General features: G+C 38.3%; 2 protein-coding genes across 3 annotated transcripts in view; one reads left to right on the top strand and one right to left on the bottom strand.

The window, feature by feature from the left end:
• helz (helicase with zinc finger) overlaps positions 1-3,051 on the top strand; it is a 59,830-nt gene extending 56,779 nt beyond the window's left edge. For both annotated transcript variants that reach the window (XM_040145429.1, XM_040145430.1), the window contains exon 33: positions 1-3,051. This exon is cut by the window's left edge and continues 486 nt beyond it. The gene's annotated coding sequence lies outside the window, so the exon portion shown is untranslated.
• A 1,188-nt stretch (positions 3,052-4,239) lies between these two features.
• Positions 4,240-17,965, bottom strand: LOC120800390 (voltage-dependent calcium channel gamma-1 subunit-like). The gene is made up of 4 exons (XM_040146467.1): positions 17,337-17,965; positions 10,402-10,476; positions 7,175-7,321; positions 4,240-7,040 (listed from the first exon to the last, which is right to left on the bottom strand). Exons 1-4 carry the CDS (start codon positions 17,572-17,574, stop codon positions 6,808-6,810), a joined length of 693 nt encoding a protein of 230 aa, XP_040002401.1. The 5' UTR covers positions 17,575-17,965; the 3' UTR covers positions 4,240-6,807.
• Positions 17,966-20,827: the final 2,862 nt, after the last annotated feature.

Below are 20,827 nucleotides of genomic sequence, written 5' to 3'. Positions count from 1 at the left end.
TTTTTGTTTTATGGATTTTGTTTCATTTTAACTTTTTATTTGTAAGTCATCTTTTCTCTTGTTTCACATATCTGTGAAGAAAATAAGTATATATAATGAATGCATTACTGGTATATATACATACTCATTATGTATATATGAATATATACTTATATTATCTACACTTGTATATGTACGTAATGCTAAAAAAAGTTATAAAAAATTAATAAAAAAGGCGAGACTTGGTTGACCACTTAGCTACCTGCTTATTTTTCCTTACTGAAGTTGGTTTTGTTGGTTTACTAAATAAGTATGTTGAAGTTTTATCATTTTGTATTCCTCAGTTTTGAGTGGACGTTACGTCTTGATTTTCAGACTACTGTAGTTGTGGTAATGGACAAAAGCTAAGTGGTCAACTGACACAGAAACTACATGGAACAGTGTATAGAAGTAGATAATTTTCCTCTAATCTGTACATATAAAGAAAATAAAAGACTGAATTGTATGCCACAGACATGTCCTTAAATTCCTGTATCATGCTAGCATTTGCATTATGATTTCTTTTCTGTTTGTTGGCTTCCGATCCCTAATTCTTAGACACCTTACCTGGGAATCATCTTCAGTGATTTAGTAGTTAATGTGATTATTTGCTTAAAAAAAACAATACAAATATTGATAGGATATTTTACTTTTCACCAATGCCTCATCAGCAACGATAGATACAGTGTGAAAATGTCAGAATAGCAACAACCATACCATTCCTCCTTCGGTTTGCTTTAAGGATTAGAGAACACCAGACATTGCTTTCTCTGATAAGATTATCCCAACCTGCTTTGCTTGTGACAGATGCTCAGTCATTTTTTTCTATTTTTTATTTTTTTTATTTTTTTTGTTTGTTTGTTGTCGTTACATTGTGGCATAGTCACTTCTCAACCCGTGTCAAATGGAGTGTCAACAAAATCTTCACCAGGGAAATTGTTTCAGTAGCTGCTGGGGATATAAAATGTGTGGGTTTGTGTGTTTGTTTGTTTGTTTTTTGTCACTAATGGCCATTGAGTTTTTTTTGAAAAGGTTGCAGTACTCTGAGGGTTTGTGAAAGTGAAGAGAGAGTGACATGCATGTCATGATAGGTAAGTTGAGGTTGTGATCAACACTGCCAGTCAAACATTTTTGAACACAATAAATTTGAGCATTTTGGTTAAATTTTAAGCATATCAACTGTAGAATATATACCCTGAAATTTGAAAATATATATAAAGAATATTGTGGGTGTGCAATGATTCTGGCCTTTTTATTTTATTGGAAATGGTCTAGCTCTTAGACACACTGTTGCAAACAGCATGCTGTTCACTTTTCTGACAGTTGATGCTACACTTCTCACAGATGTTTTGCAAAGAGAGATTTCCCCATTTTCTAGATGCCTTACCCTAGTGTAAAATGGATTGCCCAAAGATCCTTTCCTGTTTCCTCTGTATGACAATCTTTTAATCTCTGAGTAATATGAACCTCTATAGTGAACCAATTCTCTCTTTCCTGAGCTGACATTTGCTCTCAGTTCCACCCAAATAGTGAGATCATTTCCCATAAAATTCAAAGTCAAAAGCAGGTCCCAATTCTTAATCTTATTTTCTAATTGCAGGGCATTAAAAGCAAACAGTTCTCCCACCTCTTTCAACACAATGCTTGAGATTTAACCGAAGAGCTAGTAAAAGTAACTTTAAGTGAAGCTGTTCAAAAAGGTCTGACTCATAGTGTGTCTGTTTTTAGGCTGTGCATTATAAGAATGAATTGGTAACGTCGTTGAAGTTGTTCCTGGTCATAAAAAGAATTAAATATCCACTTTCTTAGGCTGATCTGATTGAAACGTTGACATTACAGCAGTAGATTGATCTCATTCCCTTTAATTGAAAAAGCACTGACCATGCCTTTCATCTGCTCCAGCCACATACATTTTTCTCTTATGTCCCAAGACACATGATGAAAATAACACAGGAACATTAATATTTGAATTCCAGAGAACTGCTTGTTATTGGTTGACACACAAGGAGGCTAAACAGGTACAGGCACATGGATTTCACTGCTGAAATCCTGAAGCCCTGATGATTTGGGTGCCATGCAGGTAAAATTCAAAAAGATACTGATACAGTATATCTGCCAGTGTTTTTCTTTTTTATGAAAAAAAACCAATACTGGAAACAGTCATCCAGTGCTTGGTCTTGTTATATGTAACTCATTAATTGTTAACACCACTGCCCTATCTGCAAATTGGTCTAATTGTAATAAAATCATCCCGCTGTCTCATGGTTTGTTAGTCACTATTAAATCTCTTAAACTGTCACTTCCCCAGAAAGCTAATTCCCCCCTACTTCAATGTTTTTTGCCGTCAGCAGAGAGCTGACACGCTATGGATTTATTTTCAAGTTTTGACATTTTAATTCAAAGGTCCAGATTTTTTGACTTAGCAGAGAACAACACATACTTGTAAATATGCATTTTCTAGGTATTTACAAACAAGAACTTTGGGAGCGCCTCAATTTTGTAGAAGCTGTTCAAAGAAGAGGTATGCCCTTTTTAATTATGCAAATTCACAAAAAATAATAATAATTCTAGAAATGAACAACAACAACCCAGTTGGTAGTTGCAACATGTTGTTGTAACTTTTTAATTTTTTTAAGATGGTGTCTGGCTGATTTGACAAAGAGGAGAATTTAGTTTGCAGCTGTTGAAAGACGACTTATTTCACTGTACAACACATTTTTAAGTATATGTTGCTGGATTTGTCCTGTTTTCTAACCACCTTACAGCTGTACAACAATCAACATGTTTTTTTTTTTTTTTTTTTTTTTTAAATGTGAAGACTGTTTCTTTTCATGCATGTTGAGATGACCTGGCTGGTTTTTATCCCTGTTTTTATCAGTTTGTATTGATTTGTGGATGAAAAAAAGAAGAAAAAAAAACAAAAAAAGCTTTTGTTCAATCTACAGAGTCAAATTTTGGTATATTATTTGATGTGTACAATAACTTGTGACATTATCAACAAAACTATTATAATATTTTACTAACATGTCAATCAAGTATGTAATGGTCATGTAAGTTCTTTTTTTTTTTTTTTTTTTTTTTTTTTTTTCTGCGGTTACTTAGCAGGGCTAAAGCTGAGGTTGCTCCCTGGCATGTGTTGGATTTATGAAGCTTCGGACACATTTGTTTGGGGAATCAATTTTCCACAAAGCAGTCGTTGGCTAATCTCTGAAGTTGTGCAATACTAATATTTCACCGCTTCTTCAGCTACACTTCTATTTATTTTTGAAGCAGAAGAGATTGAGCCAAAGACATTTTAAAGGGATTTTATTTACAATTTTTCTTGATTGCTAATTTGTTCTTACACTTTTGTCCTATCAAACATCTTTGTTTCAAAGAAAATGAGTTTGAAAGGATCTTTGCTATGAAATGAAGGGTATTGACTCTCCAGATGAAGTTGGATTTGAAAAGTTTTCACCTCCCAATATTTCACCATATATCACCATCTGAAGTTGATATTTTCTCGAGAACATTCTGTGTTGCTTTTTAAAGAGAACAAAGCGAAACCTGTGTGTGTGCGTGTGTGTCTGTGTGTCTGCGTCTGTGTGTGTGTGTGTGTGTGTGTGTGTGTGTCACATGGAAAGGGAGCAACCTTTTGCCCAGCCAGTAGAGAGCACTGTGTTCAGCCTTCTATAAACGCCACATCTCTTCCTGTTATCTGTTTGCTCTCCTCTGTTCTTCCCTCGCTGCAGTAAATCAATGGCACACCTGTTCTCCCAGCGTCCCAGTCCCATTGGTTCCTCCCTCGTGGGTACAAAATAATGAATAGATCTGTTTTACTCTTCTTCATTTCAATTGGTGGTGGTTATAATAAAGGATTTAGACTGTGTTTCAAAGGTTTATTTTCTTTTTTATTTGTTTCTCTATTAAAGTGTTTTTATTGAAACTTCTTGAATTCCATGTCTGTTTTTTACTCCTCATCATTTTCTGCACTAAAAGACTGCACTGCAGAGAATTCATATGTCATATTCATATGCTCTACATGGTGTTTGGGAAAATGCAGGCAGATGGTAGCCTTAAACTAAAAATTAACGAAAAGGCCATGCCCAAAAAGTCCACTCACCCTCAAACACGTGAAGTGTAACCTATTTTGCTTTATCTGGAAGCAAAGGAAACTTGAACAGAAAGTGGTCTCAGAAGACAAATGTTTTCTAAAGTTCAACAGGCTTTAATTTTCAATACAAAGTTATAGCTTATAACAAACACTCTCACAAAATCTACTTAATTCATAAACTTGTTTAATTGCATGCCATATTCAATGAAAAGAGGACTAAGAACACAAAAAGCCCATGTCAGCAGTTGCTACTACTTTTACTATTCCTGTTTGATTTTTTTTCTTTTTTATTAAAGCTTTTGACTAATTTTTTGTAGTCAAAGATATTGAAGAAATGCCAGTCAAAAGAAATGAATTTAGAAATAAACCTTACTAAATTGACTTTTTGCCCCGAGGAAGCTCATAGTATGGATGATGACTGCTCTCACTAACAGCTGCATAACTGAGAGCAGTGCGATCCACTCTGGCACCACATCAGGTTTTGCACAGAAAGGTCAAACATATTAACTTCTATACTGCTCACTTATATATACATGACCAGAACGGTTGCAGTTATGTCACAGGCGATGCCGAGAAAAGTAAAAACAAATGTCTGGATGAGAGACGGTTAGTTTGTCTCAGATTACCCACTGCTACGGCACAACACAGCTTCAGGATCATACAGTGACCTGTCTAGAAAAAACCTGGGGTGCATGAAATTTCTCCGCAATTTGTAATTTAAGTATACTATAACTTTTTGCAGTCTATTTTCACCATTGGAAAGAATTAGCTTAGCTTCCTGCTATGCTACCTGAATGACTTTATTCTATTATCTTATTCATACTTTCCATGCTGTGATGGTGCACACTCTACCTCGGAAAAGGTGTACTGTAGAGTGTATGCTGTGGAGGCCTAGTAAGAGTCCGGCCCCACGTGTATAGTCCAGAAGGTGTACTGCTGCTCAAACCCACCTGGACCAAAGTAGTTTGATCTTTGCCTTGCAGCACTGCTCCACATTTTCACTTTTTATCACCGTTGTTCAAGTCTCGTACCAAAAATGAGTTTGCAACGCTATAGCTGACCAGCATTGTCATTCACACTGTAATTGTAATTACAGTATGTATGTAATTGAAAAATAACCCACTTGATGTGCAGTGGTTGGTGAAACTCCACTACTTCCAGCTGCACTGCTACGTTCAGCTGAATAATAGAGCTGTGTCATGCTTCCTTTTTGTGTTTGTGTGATTTGACTGGTTATGACAGTCCGTTCTAAAACAAAGCAACATGTTTTTTTTTTTGTTTGTTTTTTTACAATAGAAGTAAAATTTAGTGACAGCTGAGCTGACACTTTGACTTTTTGCAAGTCTTCACATAGGGTTTAAAGCTTGACAGCTCATGAAAGCGTGTGGGCTTTTATGTTCTCTGTATGTTTATTCCACACCTTGAAAACACAAGAACATGGATGGATGCAAATAACAATTTTTTTCACATGTATCAAATGGGTCGTGACACATAAAATTGAACAGAGGATTTTTTTGTATCAGCTTGGTTTGGGAGCTGTCAACAAAAAGTAGAAGGCCTTGAATGTGCACCTGCTAGAACTGAATCTTTTCCAGCATGATCAGTGCTGTGCTGTGCTATGACTGTGTGGGTGTTTAGCATTCAGCCTGCCACACACACACACACACAAACCTGCTCTGTGCTACTGCTTTGCTCTAAAATCCTTCGTTTACCCACAAAGTTCTTATTTTAACGGGACATTCTTCATCTCTAAAGGTTCTTTATAAATCTTATAAATATACAACTTGACATACAGATCTTGACTTGTCTTACTTATTGTAAGTGATTCCTTGATCAAAGTCAAACAAAAATTAACAGCAGAACATTAGATATGTACAAGATATTATACATAATGCAGTACATACAATCAAGCAATCAAGTACTTTGTTGTCAGGCCATAACTATATTTACTATATTATTGAAATGTTATTGTCTTAATGTCTTTGTAAATAAGGTGTGCATGACAATGTCATATGGAAACCAAACAACACCACGGACACATAACATATTCAAAGAAAAAGTCAAAAATATAAGAAAGTATAAGCATATACAAAGCCCATGTCAGTAGTTCCCACTACTTTTACTATTCCTGTTTGATTTTTTCATTTTTATTTAAGCTTTTGACTCGTTTCTTCAGTCAAAAATATCAGAAAAGTGACAGTCAAAAGAAATGAATTTAGAAATAAACCTTACTAAATGACTTTTAGCCCTGAGGAAGCTCATAATCAATCATTTTTTACCATTTTTTTCTATATGTGCAGATAATAAAGGAGGCTGAAGAGAAAAGGGAAGCATACTTCCAGATATTTGCAAATACCATTTTGCCCCGGTCTGCTCTTGCCGACAAGTAAGTCTCCAATATCTATCAAACCTATAGAGGTAGTGGGGGGGACTTCTGTATTTAAAACTCTGGGTGGGCATTCAGGATAAGACAAACATTCAAAACTCCAACAATAGGCCCATATTTAGGTTGCTGTATAATTGTAGGGAGGTAAATTTCCCATCATGGCTATAGTCCATCCACACCACAGCCAGCCTGTGTCATCATGACCTTACCCTTATATGGCCAGCTCTTGTTCTTGAAATGAATCTAACATCTGTACTCAAAACAAAAGACACAGTCACTCTTATCCTGCCTTCATCTGTCTGTTTAGCTATCACTCTGCCTGCTCTGGCTCAGCGTCCATGCAAGTCTCCCATGGATTCCTGGGCATCTGGGGCATGGACAGGATCAGGAGGGCAATGCCACTGAGGAAAAGGAGGACGATGCCAGCCCAGGCACAACCAAAGGACCAGGAGTAGTAGTGTTTCATCCAGGGGGTTTCCTCGCTATCGATCATTTGTTTGACTGATTGACGCATCACCTCCACTGAGATGAAAGAACAGAGACCTGGGGAGGAGACAGACGAGTAAGCATGAGTCAGTTACTATATGACAGCCCATAGTAACACCAGTGGTGGCCCGAGATTCCCGAGCTCCAAATGCAGCAGTGAAAATTAAATTTTGTCGGTTAACTGGACCAACCTGCAAATGCAAAGAACATGCCAGCAGGTTTGAGGAGGTAATCTCTTCCTTTGCCTTTACCGGTAAATGATCCCAGCAAACACAGAGACCCCAGTATTATGAAGGCCAGACTGAAGATGGAGATGGCTGCAGCTGAGATGTTGTACTCTGGAATGAAAGAGACCCCAGAGTGTTGGTATTATGACATCAAACATTTTAAGCTCCATGATTTGTCCCTATTGTCATAATATTATGTAAACCCGTTCACATTTGTATACAGTACTAATGTATAAATTGGAGTGATTTTTTTCAGTAAAGCCATAAACCCTCCCTTTAAAAATGTTTGGATCCACCATTTGATGTATTTCTTTGATTCGGAAAAGCAAAGAAGTCAACAAGTGGTTAGAAAGGCACATGAGACACATCACAGTTTCTACAATCAACAAGAAGACACTGCTTTAACAAACAGTCAGGAATTATTAATAAGACACATGTTCTTCTCTTTTGAACTGATTAATAGCAATACAGAATTACTACTTGTACTACGGTGTATATATATATATGGCCATTTAGTTGTTTATTGAATAGAAACAATGTGTGTTGCTGACACTATCCAACTTGTTTAAGTGCTTGAAGGTTGAATGATCGCATATTTTTTCAAGGCTTGGGCCTCGCTGTAACTGTTTTGACACGTTTTTGTCACAATTTGTTTTACATTATGGGGCCAGAATATTATCCTGGATCCTTTTAAGAATTACTGTATGTTTTTGGAGAAAATTCATGAAGTATTCAGTGTCAGGTTAGGCTTAAAGGATAAGGTTTGCTTTAGTCTATTTTTTTCATTATGTCAGCATGACAATGACAATTACCATGAGAAGATCAAAACCAGGAATCTCCATACTGTCTGACTTCTCAGCATTCAGCCCCAAGCAGACTGGTTCCTAAACAGGTCACAGTTTCTGTGTTTTCTTTATTATGCAGGATCGAAAAATACAGGTTCCATTTTTAAGGTGATTGGGGAATATGTCACCCAAGCGCAACAGTGTGATTCATTAATGTGTTTTTAATTTTTTTGGACAGGATTGGAGCTCTATCAGGCTTTGGCTACACAGTATTTGTTAGTAAGATCATTTCTTTGTTGGTTTTGGTCTTTTCCTGGATTTGTTGACTATAAGAAAAATATAGAATATTACTAGACCTATCCTTTAATACTTTAAATATACAATATGAATGTACTTTGGTCCTTGTGCTGACAGATACAGTGTGTCTATGTAACAGGAACAGCAGCTGGCTTGTTTTTCTGAGCAGAGAGGTGGATAGGATGCGAGGCCTTTGATCTGCCGCCTGTTCGCCTGTGAACCATGCCCACGGGAGAGGCACTCCTTTGGGGGAGAGAGCCTTCATCTTCCCCTGGCAGGGGATACTGTATGTCTGTGGAGCTCGTTGGCTAACTCAGTCTTGAACACCAAAGTTTCTCGACACAAAATGCGAGGTAGACATCAAAAAAGATACCACTGTTTCAGTCATACAGGGCTTGCTTTATAGGACTGATGAAAGGTTCCTCCGTCCTCAGAAATATGAAATGTGACAAAAGCTCTCCAGGTTTGAAGTCACTGTATTTCAGTATACATGTTGCTTATTGTGAGATATGTTGATCTCTGGGACAGTATTATATATCTTTGCTCTTCCTGTGTCTGCATGTGCTGTATGTGTGTGTATTTTATATTCAAGTAGCTATATGTACATATACAGCAGGTTCATACGTAGACATGCACACGATGATGCTTTTCATATGTGGAGGACAAATTTGATTGAAAAACTCAAGGGGTTGGAAGTTGAAATTTTCAGAACTTGTACAACAAGTTCCCTCTTTTGAGTAGTTTTGTCCCACGCTAACCTTATCTATCTCTATCTATCTGTCTCTATGCATTGCTTCAAAGAAGAACTGTAAATTTGGTTCATTCATACTTTGTGTGCCCTGAGGAAGGAGAGAGTCCTCCAAAAGGAAATGGCTCAATGTGATAGTAAAATATTTGCAGAACCCCCAAAGGCCCAGATTCCCTCCCAAAGTGTCATTGACTATTCTAAACTTGGCAGATTTCCATTACCCTTCATTTATTTTTTACTTGCAAACTCCCTTTGGCAGATATGAGTCCTGCTGTATGGATGGATGTGCCTGTGTTGACATACATCTACTATGTTCATTCAACCTTATGTACCATTATGGTATAGCCAAATGGCTCAGTCAAGAGTGAATAAGTCAGTGCAGCTATCATCCCAGCAAGCTTGCAGTGTGTCCCTCAAGGGGCTAGCCATCAGCACTGGGATGCTGCATGTGTGTGTTGGAAGATGGGGGTAGGGGTACCAACAAATGCCTGCTTTAGCGTCTCAGAGCTTAAGGTGTGGGGGTGTGTACGACTTAACGTACAAGCCTATTCATATTTTCACCCCAGTAATTGAGTATGACAGTGCTCAGCCCCCTAATGCACATAACATGGGAGGGCTATCGTACAACCTGTGCTGGCTGGGCTCAGTTAGGCCATAGCTGTAACAGCATCACTGAAAAGGGGATGGAAGGAATGGAAGATAGAGGGAATGGGAGCAGGAATAAACACACACAGCTGTGAAATATTGACTGTGCTGTTTGTGCAGAGCATCTCTGGCACTATTCCAAAGGCATGGTATTTGAAACACTCAACCCCATCTGGTGACCACGATAGGGGGAAAAAACTCCAACCAAAAAACACAGTTACATTTTCCAAGCACAATAGTATATGCACCAAAGTCTTCAACATAATTCATGACAAAAAGGTCTGAGGCGCACTACAACAGTATAAAAATTAAAATATATGTCAGTGCTTTGTAAATATGCCCTCTGCTTTCAGAAAAGAGATGGTGTGGGACATAAAGTGTTACCAATTGTAAATATGTGTAGCCACATTGGCTTTTAGCCACAGTTGGACAGAGGGTTTGGAATGTTTGATATCGAATGACAGGTTTTGTCATTGACGGACGGTCGATTACATGAATGAAAGTGTGCGCTCACAGATAGCAGCAGCAGGTGGGGTCAGTTGGGAAGCTGTGGTGCAGCTGCTTTTTATGTTGAACTTCACACAGACTGGGCTATCCAAATGTTCCAAGGTACATATTTGCCAAATTAATTCACAAACAAATCTCCCCTGTTTTCATTTTCAGACAGGATGGAATGAAAGTAAGCGACACATGGGGAACTAATTTCAGAAACCTACCTTTTTGCGTTTTATATTCAAATATCTCAGTGTCCTGCCCCGGAGTGAAGTGCCTGAAGTAAGTGCAGTTTTCCTCTGCGAAAAGAAAGAAAACAGGATTTAGTTCAAAGTTAAAGCTGCATTAATTGATGTTTTTGCTTCTTTGGGGCTACACAACAAGCTACAAACGTGTTAGCAAACAGCAGCCTATTTACACAACTAGCAGACACGGGGCAACATTATCTTTCATTCGGTGTCGTGTTTGTTTCCACCTGATTAATGCAAGTGACATATTTACACTTCTTTCAGTTCTGACCAGCTCCTCAGGGATATTTCTTGCTCCATAGTTGTAAAAAGCTCCACTACAATGAACAGCTAGTTGCTAACTTTGTCTGCAGTCTGGTGTTAGGCAGGTAGCTCTCTTTTTTTTTGCTGAAAATAGCTGCTTGCTGTTGCAAACAGGGTTGATGAGAACAGTGAGACTGAATCAAAGCAGTAAAGTTGTGGGCCCTAAAACCAAAACAGTGAGCTGAATGACGCTAACATGCTCTGCAGAGCTGAGGGGAACTGCAGAATTGGGTGATAATTCTCTCTTGGTTAATATAAAAGAGCCTTTCACATTATACATGGTCATTTGATCTGACATTACATGAATTCACAACTTCTCACAAATTTCACTGGATTTGATTCAACTGTTCTTGATGGGGTTTTTTTTTTCTTCAAAAAGTTCAGCACTGTCGTTAACTTTCAAAACATTTATATGTTTTTATATACAAATACATGCATAAAAAGCGAAGGAACCATAAAGAGAGGTCCATGTAGTGGCGACATGATATAATAGTTAATTAGTTAAAATGGCACCATGGTGGAAGCCTTTAACTGCTTTCAACCCTGATGACCAGAATCTGTTGTATGGAAGATTTTTGCTGTGGTTTCATTCTCTGGTGTTGCAGACCAAAATATTTCTTTAATTCAAATCAAGATTCCAAAGTTTAACAAAATTTTATTTGCAGGCAAATAAAACCAAATCGTTATCAAAGTTGTTTCAGCTTGTCATGTAACTAGCAGTTTTTGTTTGTTTTTTTTTGCTTTTGTTGTTGAGGAACATAATTTGTATATTTCTCTTTCCTTCGACACCTAATCTGTGTTTTAAAATTCATTTTTATTTCACAGAATAATCTGAAATTGTGTTTAGGCTATGTCTTTATCATTGCTGTACCTCTGATCTTTTTTCACACTTCTGTTCAAGCTTTGCCCCGCATACTTATGCACCAATGGCTGTACTCCACCTAATGTGGTATACTATGGGAATATGATACTACTATTAAATCCTTCACAATGTCTCAGATCTATCTCGCATAGTTTTTCCAAAAGCATCTCACAGATTGACACCCCTGGGATAATATTACCACTAAAATGGTTGCATGATGTTGTGCAGAGTCCTAGTCTGCTTTGTGTGGTTTGAATGTCAAAGTAAAAACAGTTACGGCAGACATCATGCTCAATTTTTCTCATGCAGACGAGGTGTTAAACCTTGGGGATTTGTGCAAATAAAGCCAGAATGCTTTGTGTGTGTGATCCGGGGATGGCTGGGATAGAGTAAATACTCTTTGTTGCTATGCCAAGGGTACAAAAAACAACAACCAAAAAAAAAAAAAAGTTGAATCCAGTGTAGCAGTGTAGTGTAGGCTTGGTTTCCTGTCAAATCTTGATTACATCTGAATTATCTCATACCATATGCTTGCCTTTGGGGTTTAAAAATGTATACATGGTTAAAAGTAGTTGACGAAGTGCACACAGAGCGGCTCACACTTAACACCTGAGGCTTCACTTCATGTAACATGCGTTTCTGAAAGCAGAAGAATGTCCGGACATTAAAAAGAAATGACACGGAGTGAGCGAGAATGTTTATGCATGTAACACCGGACCACTATGTCACTTAATCCCATGCGAAGTCAAGTGCATGTCAGTGATCTTGGTTATGCTATGAGGTTCCCCCTTCACATGCATGTTCCCAATCCTCTTTTCCATACAGTCACACCATGGGACATCAATGAAATGCTTTCATGTGGAAGTATCTTGTAATGCATAGTATCATATCACGGTTAGAGCTCAATGACCCACGGTGGGAGGGTAGATCATTTTCCTATGTACCCTGGAAGCCATGAAAATAAACTAAAAGGGATGTCAGGAGGCCCTATAAGGAAATAACACAAAGTAATTTGATGTAATAGGAAAAAATAATATCTCTGAATCATATTTTTCCAAGCCAAATCAATATTGCAATATTCACAAAAACCTCCTTTAAAATTGCAAGCTTTTATTGCTGTGTGCCATACTGTGTGGGCCCACAAACAAAAGAAGAGGTTTTTATGAATGAGAACAGGGACTGGCCATCAAAAAGAAAAAAAGAAAAAAAAAGGAAATGCCAAGTTTGTTACTAAGCAACAAGCCCCAGCGTTTTTCACTGTAGAGGGCACATATGAGGGTGTGATAGAGGCTCGTCAACTAGTTGTACTTCTGAGTAAAACCTTCCGTTCAAAAGAGAGGCTGAAAAACATTCTTTGAACCTCACTCATTTCCCAAAACTGTGAATATTCATGTTTTTAATGGAATTCAATCCCCCTGTCATTCTACTTTATCCCAGTTTTGTGACACAAGACAACTCTTTCAATATCAGGAAACATTGTCTCTGAGTGAGATAACATTTCTTTTTTAGGGTCCAGGGTTGAGGAGTGCTAGAACACCATCCCGGCCAAGTGGCTCTTCATTCACTAAAAGTATATCTGGTTTGTTATCTATGTTTAAGTGGGGCCACTCAGCATTTATTGGAAGCAGGAGAGCATGCTTTAAGCTCATTATCTGTATTAAACAGCTGAATTCCCAATGTGGCCTTGTGTGTGTGTGTTGCCTAATTACACCTTTTTGTGCCATCTTTAGAGTGAAAGCTTATACAGAAATATGAAGACAAGCTGGTGGTCATAAACTAACCTGAATTCATCTGTGGAAGCATACCGCCACGGGTGAACACACTCACACATACACATACACATATGTCGTTGTTGCACCACTTGTTGTTGGTCCTCATCCTGCTAGGCTATGCTGACATGCTTCCGTAATGCCTCTCTTGTCCCTAATTGGGCAATCTGTCATCTTTCCAAAGATCAGGTGAGGACATTGGAATAGCAGCTTCTCTGTACACTGTCATGTCACAGCACTACCTTTTATAGCTTTGATTCGTAGTGTCAATTTGTTTTGTCTACAGTGTAAGTTTGGCCAAGACCTCTGAACCCGTGTTATTACTTTGTCGGCTCTATTTTAATATTCTCATCAGTCTTAGGTCTCTCAACCACAAAAGAGAAGTGTCGTAGATGTGAAGACACGTTCAATTGTGTTGTTGCAAGGTCAAGATGAGTATACATGCCACCAAAATGACATTCACGGTAATATTGCTTCTTTTCCTACGGAGCCCACCAGGTTTTAATACAAAACATTTTGATAAATCATGTGCAAAATGTGTTAATACATCGGAACAAAATTTCTATTTCTACATTTACTTAACATTTAACTTCTGATACCAGTCAGGCTCTGTAAATTTAAGCACTCACACTCCAAATAAATAGATGGAGTTTTGGTTCAGCTATAAACCCACAATAGCATATGGACACATGTCTATATAAGTATTAAAGACGTTGCTGAGAATTCCCCACCCCGCTATACGATTCCCATCCCTGCGTTGAGTCCCTATAAAGTCAAAATACCAGTGGTTCCACTTGGTTTTCTGTCTGTGCATCCCATCCCCGGGGAGTATAAAGTAATTTGAGTGGCTATGTGAGCCGCACGGTGATGTGAAGCTGCAGGAAGGTCTCTTGGGAACAGTTTGGTGGGACGGCAGGCCTTAGAGCTATGCCCAACGCTTCCAGGTGGCCCTGTCACTCAGAGGAACACTGGACTTGGTGTGAACACTTGACCCTCATGGCTTCCAAACAAGACAGCTGAGTATTTACGTGGCCTATATTTATAACCTAAACGATTGCTTGCTGAGCAGTTTGCACAATATTCAGTCATTAGAACAAAAATTTCAAAGTGTTTGCAATTGGATGTGGTTTACCTACAGATCACAGCAGCTCTGAAACCAATATAAATAGATGTCCTAATATGAAAAGTAAGGACAAAAGACTAGAATAGAGCCCCTAAAACTGAAAAAAAAAAGTCCTCAGATAAATTTGGGCTTGGATAAAACCTATCTTATACATCATGAAGGTTTTTCCCAGATCATCTCACCATCTGCACTTTGTCAGTAGTGAGGCTTAACAAGAAGCCCATATTTACCAGATGAGTCTCGTACAGCGAATAGGACCTCCTCACAAACTGTTTAAGTCCTGCTTTGGATCAGAGGTTGACACCTCTCTGAAGACATGTGCCAATGATAAACAATAATGTTCCTCTCCAAATACAGCGACCGGGTCTGGAGACTGAAGGAATCAGGATCTACTAGATTTCCTTAGTTCTAATTTACTCACTTACTCAAAGAATTCCCAGCCTGTCTGGGTAGGCCGAGCTGTTTTAGTATATTCAGCACATGCCTGCCATGCCTGCACAAATGAACCACCCACAGGCATTTCATCTGCTGATGGAATGGCCCTTTAGTCCAGACAGTGTCTGCGATTTCCAAAAATGAAACAGCCGCCATCAGTTAGGGCATAATTTGGGAGTGTCTTTCAGCTTTGGGAGTAGGACAAATTTGTGGGGGAAATTCCAGCCTCATTTACATAAAGTGACATGCAGGGTCAGACGACAACTGACAGTCAGATACTGGCTTCTCAGATAGTGGTCACCAGGCCAGAACAGTTGATCATCTCTCATTCTACCGATGAGTGACCCTCACTTCAAGTCAATGAGATGTGAGTCATTGCTAGTTAGCAACTGCTAAATACTGTTTGGATGCATTTCATTCAATTGCAGGCTATTTTTTATTCAAGCAGCTGTAAGAGCATCTGTTATAATTCAAAATTTATTTCGAGACATTCAGAGGAAGGTGAATCCTTGTTAGGACATCTGGATACTTATGGCCCATTAGCTGACCACATTATGTAAGTGTCATTAAGGGCTGTGGTGGAATAGGTGTTCAGATCATTCTACTTAAGTGAAAGTGTTAATACCACGATGTAAACATACTCCGTTATAGGTAAAATTCTTACATTCAAAATTACTATTATCAGCAGCAGAACAGACCCTTTTAGAGTCTTATGTTATAGGTTATATTAAATTATTGGATTATTATTAATGACTAAATAACATGTAAGCAGCATTTAATGTTGTAGCATGTTGAGTTAGAGCTAGAGTTAACTTTAACTACTTAATATACTGCTGCATTTTTTATAATATATCTATAAACATGCGTCAGATTTTATAAATGGATGATGTGCTTTGTTTATAAAATCTCATTCCACAAACTCCCATGTAACTAATGCATTGTAACAAATAGTGTTACTGACATAAAATGTAGGGGTAGCGCTTTTTTTTATGGGTTTTGTCATTTCCTAGGGAGTGTTCTGGAAAGAGCTGTGCCATTTTGGACTAATTTTAAAGAAAAGAAAAAAAGACAGTATGCTGAGACAGTACTCGTTCATTAATTCAAGTTTTACGAGAAATAGTCTGAGTCTAAATTCTTAATGACTAGAGAAACTTACAGTGATGCATTTACACTGACCTAAATATTAATTTATGTGTTTGAAATTTGATTCTTTCATATCTGTTGAATTGTGCGCTTGTATGATTGTCACTCATGATTTAAATCTAAAGAGGAAAAAGATTTTTTCAGACTAAAAGCTGGTTACTTTGATAAAGGTTTATGTTGATAAATAATTGAAAATAATTGAATGCTTAACAGTTTCACACTATATCCATTTGTCTATAGTAAGTATGTAATTACATTGTCCTTCTAAATAAGTCAAATTCAGTTCATTTTTCAAACATTATCAGGAAACTATGGGACCAGTAAAATGCGTGCTAGCAATGGAAATATTCAAGTAAAGTGGAAGTGGTGCAGTACAGTGCTTGTGCAAATGCTTTCAATAACTTTCCATCACAGATCAAGGACTATTTCATTTTCAATTCACTGAGGATGCTTTTCAGTGTGTTTGTACATGTCAGGTGAAGGCACCCATGTCGTGTGGAGCATCAGTTCTCTACAAGCTCTATGCCAGATGGTTTTACTAATAAAGACATCCTCACCAAGAAAGGAGGAGCCATCAGTAGAATCCGCTGTTGTGGTGTTTAACGTTCGATTAGTGAAAGCCTGCAGCCTGTTGGGACTCAGTGGCACATGCTTGGCTATCTCTGGTTGATGTCAAATATCTATGGGCTGGCTAAGTCTTTAAAGCTAACTGAGAGCTAAGGCAACCTCTCAAAGAATTGTTATAGAACCTGGTCTGCCTGGACGTTGTTTCCGCCATTGCCCTGTTGATTGTCCATCAGAGGGGCAGTGAGGACCATCACCTGACTGAGGTTCAACTGCAGATTTGCAAACCACCGGGGTAGCTTAAACTTAGCCTAAACTCAGACTATCACCTTTGTTACAACAAGGCAATTCAATGCCAATAACGATTTCATTAAAAAACCATTTGAAAACATTTAAATGTCCTTTTAGCGGGTTTCTGAAGTCTAATGAAGCAGACCTGAAGGAGTGTCGATACCTGAAAATACGTTTCCGCAGACAAAAACAAGTTTATTACATTATGAAAGGCCACAAGCATTTAATTTAGAATATGATCATTATTTTGTTTCACAGTGAAGTTTATAATGTCATATGACATGTCCAGTGCATCAGGACCTCTATTCTTAGAAGCATGATACCTCATGAGCACTGGACCTCACACAGTATAGGACTACACCTTTTTTCATGTAATTTTATGTGCCAGTTACAGAGGAGTCTTGCTCAGATTTTCTCTTACCTCCAGGCAGGGTGATGGGGCCACAGCCATGCTCCTCCACGTAGTTTTCCGAGGTGATGTAAATGTCCTTCTTGCACAGTCTCCACAGGCCAAAGTGGACTGCATGGCAGGTCTGATTGAGTTTCTCCACCGGCAGGCTGAGCACTGCCCAGTGGTCCGTTACCACCGCTGTGAACGTGCAAGCAACACCCACCAGCAGAATGACGATGGCAATCTTTATCTTTGTGCGCTTGTGCATGTTTCCAGGTGGTGAGATTTCTGTTCCGGAATATTCTTCCTTGGATTTGATAATATTAATAATAATAATAATAATAAAAAGATCTATAAAATTTGATGTTCTGCAATGTGGACACTGGTCTGTGTCCCTAGGGCTTCTTTCCTCAGTGACTGCAGCAAGCTTCCCAGAAACTCTCTTCTCTTTTCTCTCTCCGCCTAAGTCTAGTAACTTCTCTCCCCGTCGCAAATCTGAGCCTCTGGTTCGAAGGGAAAGGGGCCAGACTGCTCCTGTCCTAGTTTCAAATCCCCTTTTCCCTACTCACTATGAGTTGCTGCACAACTTAGGGGCTGCAAGTTTAGACTTACAGCTGTTGACGTAGATTAGGAAACTTAATGACCAAACCAACTGTCTGCCATGATGGGCAATGGGCATGGAGGCTGCTGCATGTGTTAGTAAGTGTTGGTTGTGTGTGTGTGTGTGTGGGGCGTTGGATGCTATAAATATGACTGGTGAGTCAAGTTGTCAGGCTGTCTGCCTATCCGGTTACGGTATGAGTGTGTTCGAGACATGTAACATGCTGTAACAAGTGGACTCACATAAACAGTTTTCTCTGATCCATATTTACATGCAAACTTTCAAAATGCATTGTGAGAATAGTTTTCCTACTTTCCAGTGTTTTCAGTCTCTGCCTCACTGCAAAACCGCGTTGGTGGGGATTCGTCTCTATAAGGAGACTATTTATAAGGAGAAAGTGGATGTGTTTATAAAGAGCAGTGACTAGGCTTAACTTGTGTGAATGTTTCACAAGTGGCTTTGAGAGGTGAAATTCATAACAGTATTCATGTCCTGAACTCTCTCCATCTGTCCAGAAATAATCTTTTCCTGCAGCAACATAAAATGTATTTTGTTGTACTAAGGAGTATGTGTGGAAAAGCCCTTAAGGCCCAGGCGAAGGAACAATACCTATCTTTTGAGAAAGGGAAACACGAGCTTTCATAATTGGTATTCTGTGTAAAGTTTACCACGTTTACTGCAAGTGAGGCAAAGTGTAGCATGGAAGTTACAGACAGGCACACCACAGACAATGAACAGAAGTGGGCTTTAAGAAAGTAGAAGTTTTTGAGTGCACAATGCACAGTTGTTTCACTGACTTTCCACTGTACTAAGGAACAGGTAAAGATATTACAAAGCAGATATGATGTGAGGGTACTTTAAATTTACTGCCCAGGAGCCTCTGCCATTAAAGAGTTTGACTTTAAAGAAAATAATTCACATTTTAAAGTGCTTGGGCCTGCTCCATTCTGCTGTGTCTTGTACAGAAAATAGCAACTTCACATACAACTGTCATAGCAGAGCACAGTGTTTGCAAAACCGTGAGTTGAGACACAAGCGATTGTGTGTCAACACCAAATCCTGATGCAGAGCAGTGTCCGACAGGTGGAAATGTTGCTAATATTTAACTACTACATTTTAAGAATATTGGACATATCTCGTTGTAAAACCCTCATCTCATCATCAAATTTGGCTAGTTGAAAAAAAAAAAAAAACTAGAATTTTCTAAAGAACAAAGTGGTCAAATTCACCAAAAGTTGTACTTTTACAGATTTAAAGGGCTTTGATTTTTTTTCTTTTAAACTTGAAAATTTACTCCTTCCATTGTCATTGTAAAAGTATAAGAAAATATTATTGTAAAGGTTTTTTTTTCACAGGACAGGGCTAAAAAATAAGTGGAGGAGAAAAAGACACAGAAAATGTACTTTATTTTTTATATGAAATACCAAAAGGTGTGCTATCCCTTTGATAATTACCCTAGAGTAAATCACCTTGGTATGTCTCTGTTTATCTTTTTTAAGCACTGGCCCACTTTGAGTCTCTTTATAAGAATTGTGACCCACTTCCCCCCAGTTTGAGCACATGCGCCAGTGAAAGACAAAAAGTCCTCACAGCAATAAAAATAGAACTTGAGGAATAACTTCAAACCTGCACTCATGACCAGATAGCATATGTATGAGTTTAGTCTCCAGCTGAGGGATCAGTTGATCACCAACCACACCCACCCACTCATGTCCCAGAAACCATTGTAGTACTTTCCCTCCAAAGCTTCTCGAGCAAATCATCAATGAAACAACAATAGTCTACTTTAATTCCTTTTTTATTCCCTTTCGCCATTAGTGCTACTTTCTTGGATTTTTTTTCACAGCCTGTCTCTTATTTTTTTGGTTTTGGCCACCACTCCTATGGGCAATGATATCATTTCACTCACCATTTTTACGCACTCAGATATGGCAAAATGAAGTTTCCCCTTTTACAATAAACTCCAAGGCAAACAGGAGGCAACACACTTTAAATAAGTCTGGTTTATCCAAATGATATAAAGCACTATCAGTATTTGGACGTGAAACTGAAAGTGGATGCTCCCCAAATGTCCATTATAATCATCCATCCAACCAGACAGTAACAGGCCAAATCTAATGGATATTTGGTTCCTAATTTCTGCAGTTTTCACTTTTGTTTTCCCTTCCAAATAGTCAGTCTGATTATCAGGTTTTACATATCTGCATAGTTCTCCTCAGCTAACATTAAGGCTTGGTGGCTCAGTGAGTCTAAATATCCTATATATTAGAAGATTATCTCCCTATATGTGTTGTATGCGGGTAGACAGAGACCTGTCCAGGGCGTATCCTGCCTCTCGGCCTTCTTGGGATATAGGATACCACTATGAGACTCCAGTGCCTTGGCTTTGTAGCTGTCGTCAGGATATCTTTACAACTCCATACCAATCCATTTTTGGTTTGAAGGGTCGTGCCTTCTAAATTCTTTGTGAGCCGTTTTAAAGCCGGGTTATTTCTGAGTGTTTGATCAGTAAAGTTCATTTTAGGTGAGACAGGGGAGCATGAAAACAAAAGAGACAAGTTTTGTGTATTTCTTTCATTATAGTACAGTTAATTAGAATAATTTTTAGGGCTGAAATGATTAGTTGATTAATCAGTTGGTCAAGTTGATTGTCAACAATTTTGATAATTAATTAACTGTTTGAGTAATTTACCAAAGAATAAATACTTAACATTCACTGTTACATGCTTCACAAAATATGAGGCTTTTCTGTTTTTTCTTAAAAAAAATAAAAAATAAAAATAAAAAATATATAAAAACTCAGCGTATCCATGTACGCTGTTCCTGCCTGCATTTGACACCCTGCTACTATGTACTGAACTGTCTCAGGAGCATCTTTGCACAGCCTGCACCTGGGGTCCTGTCTGGTGTGGTAGATCCC

The sequence above is a fragment of the Xiphias gladius genome, chromosome 15, assembly GCF_016859285.1.
Source record: "Xiphias gladius isolate SHS-SW01 ecotype Sanya breed wild chromosome 15, ASM1685928v1, whole genome shotgun sequence".
Lineage (NCBI taxonomy): Eukaryota > Metazoa > Chordata > Actinopteri > Istiophoriformes > Xiphiidae > Xiphias > Xiphias gladius.
This window is presented reverse-complemented; position numbering and strand designations above follow the sequence as displayed.

Excerpts from the sequence above, each read along its gene's own strand:
- LOC120800390 (XM_040146467.1), bottom strand. The coding sequence starts at position 17,574 with ATGCACAAGCGCACAAAGATAAAGATTGCCATCGTCATTCTGCTGGTG. Across the intron at positions 10,477-17,336 it reads CCCCATCACCCTGCCTGGAG|AGGAAAACTGCACTTACTTC; the intron begins GTAAGAGAAAAT and ends TTCTTTTCGCAG. Across the intron at positions 7,041-7,174 it reads CATGTTCTTTGCATTTGCAG|GTCTCTGTTCTTTCATCTCA; the intron begins GTTGGTCCAGTT and ends TCTCCTCCCCAG.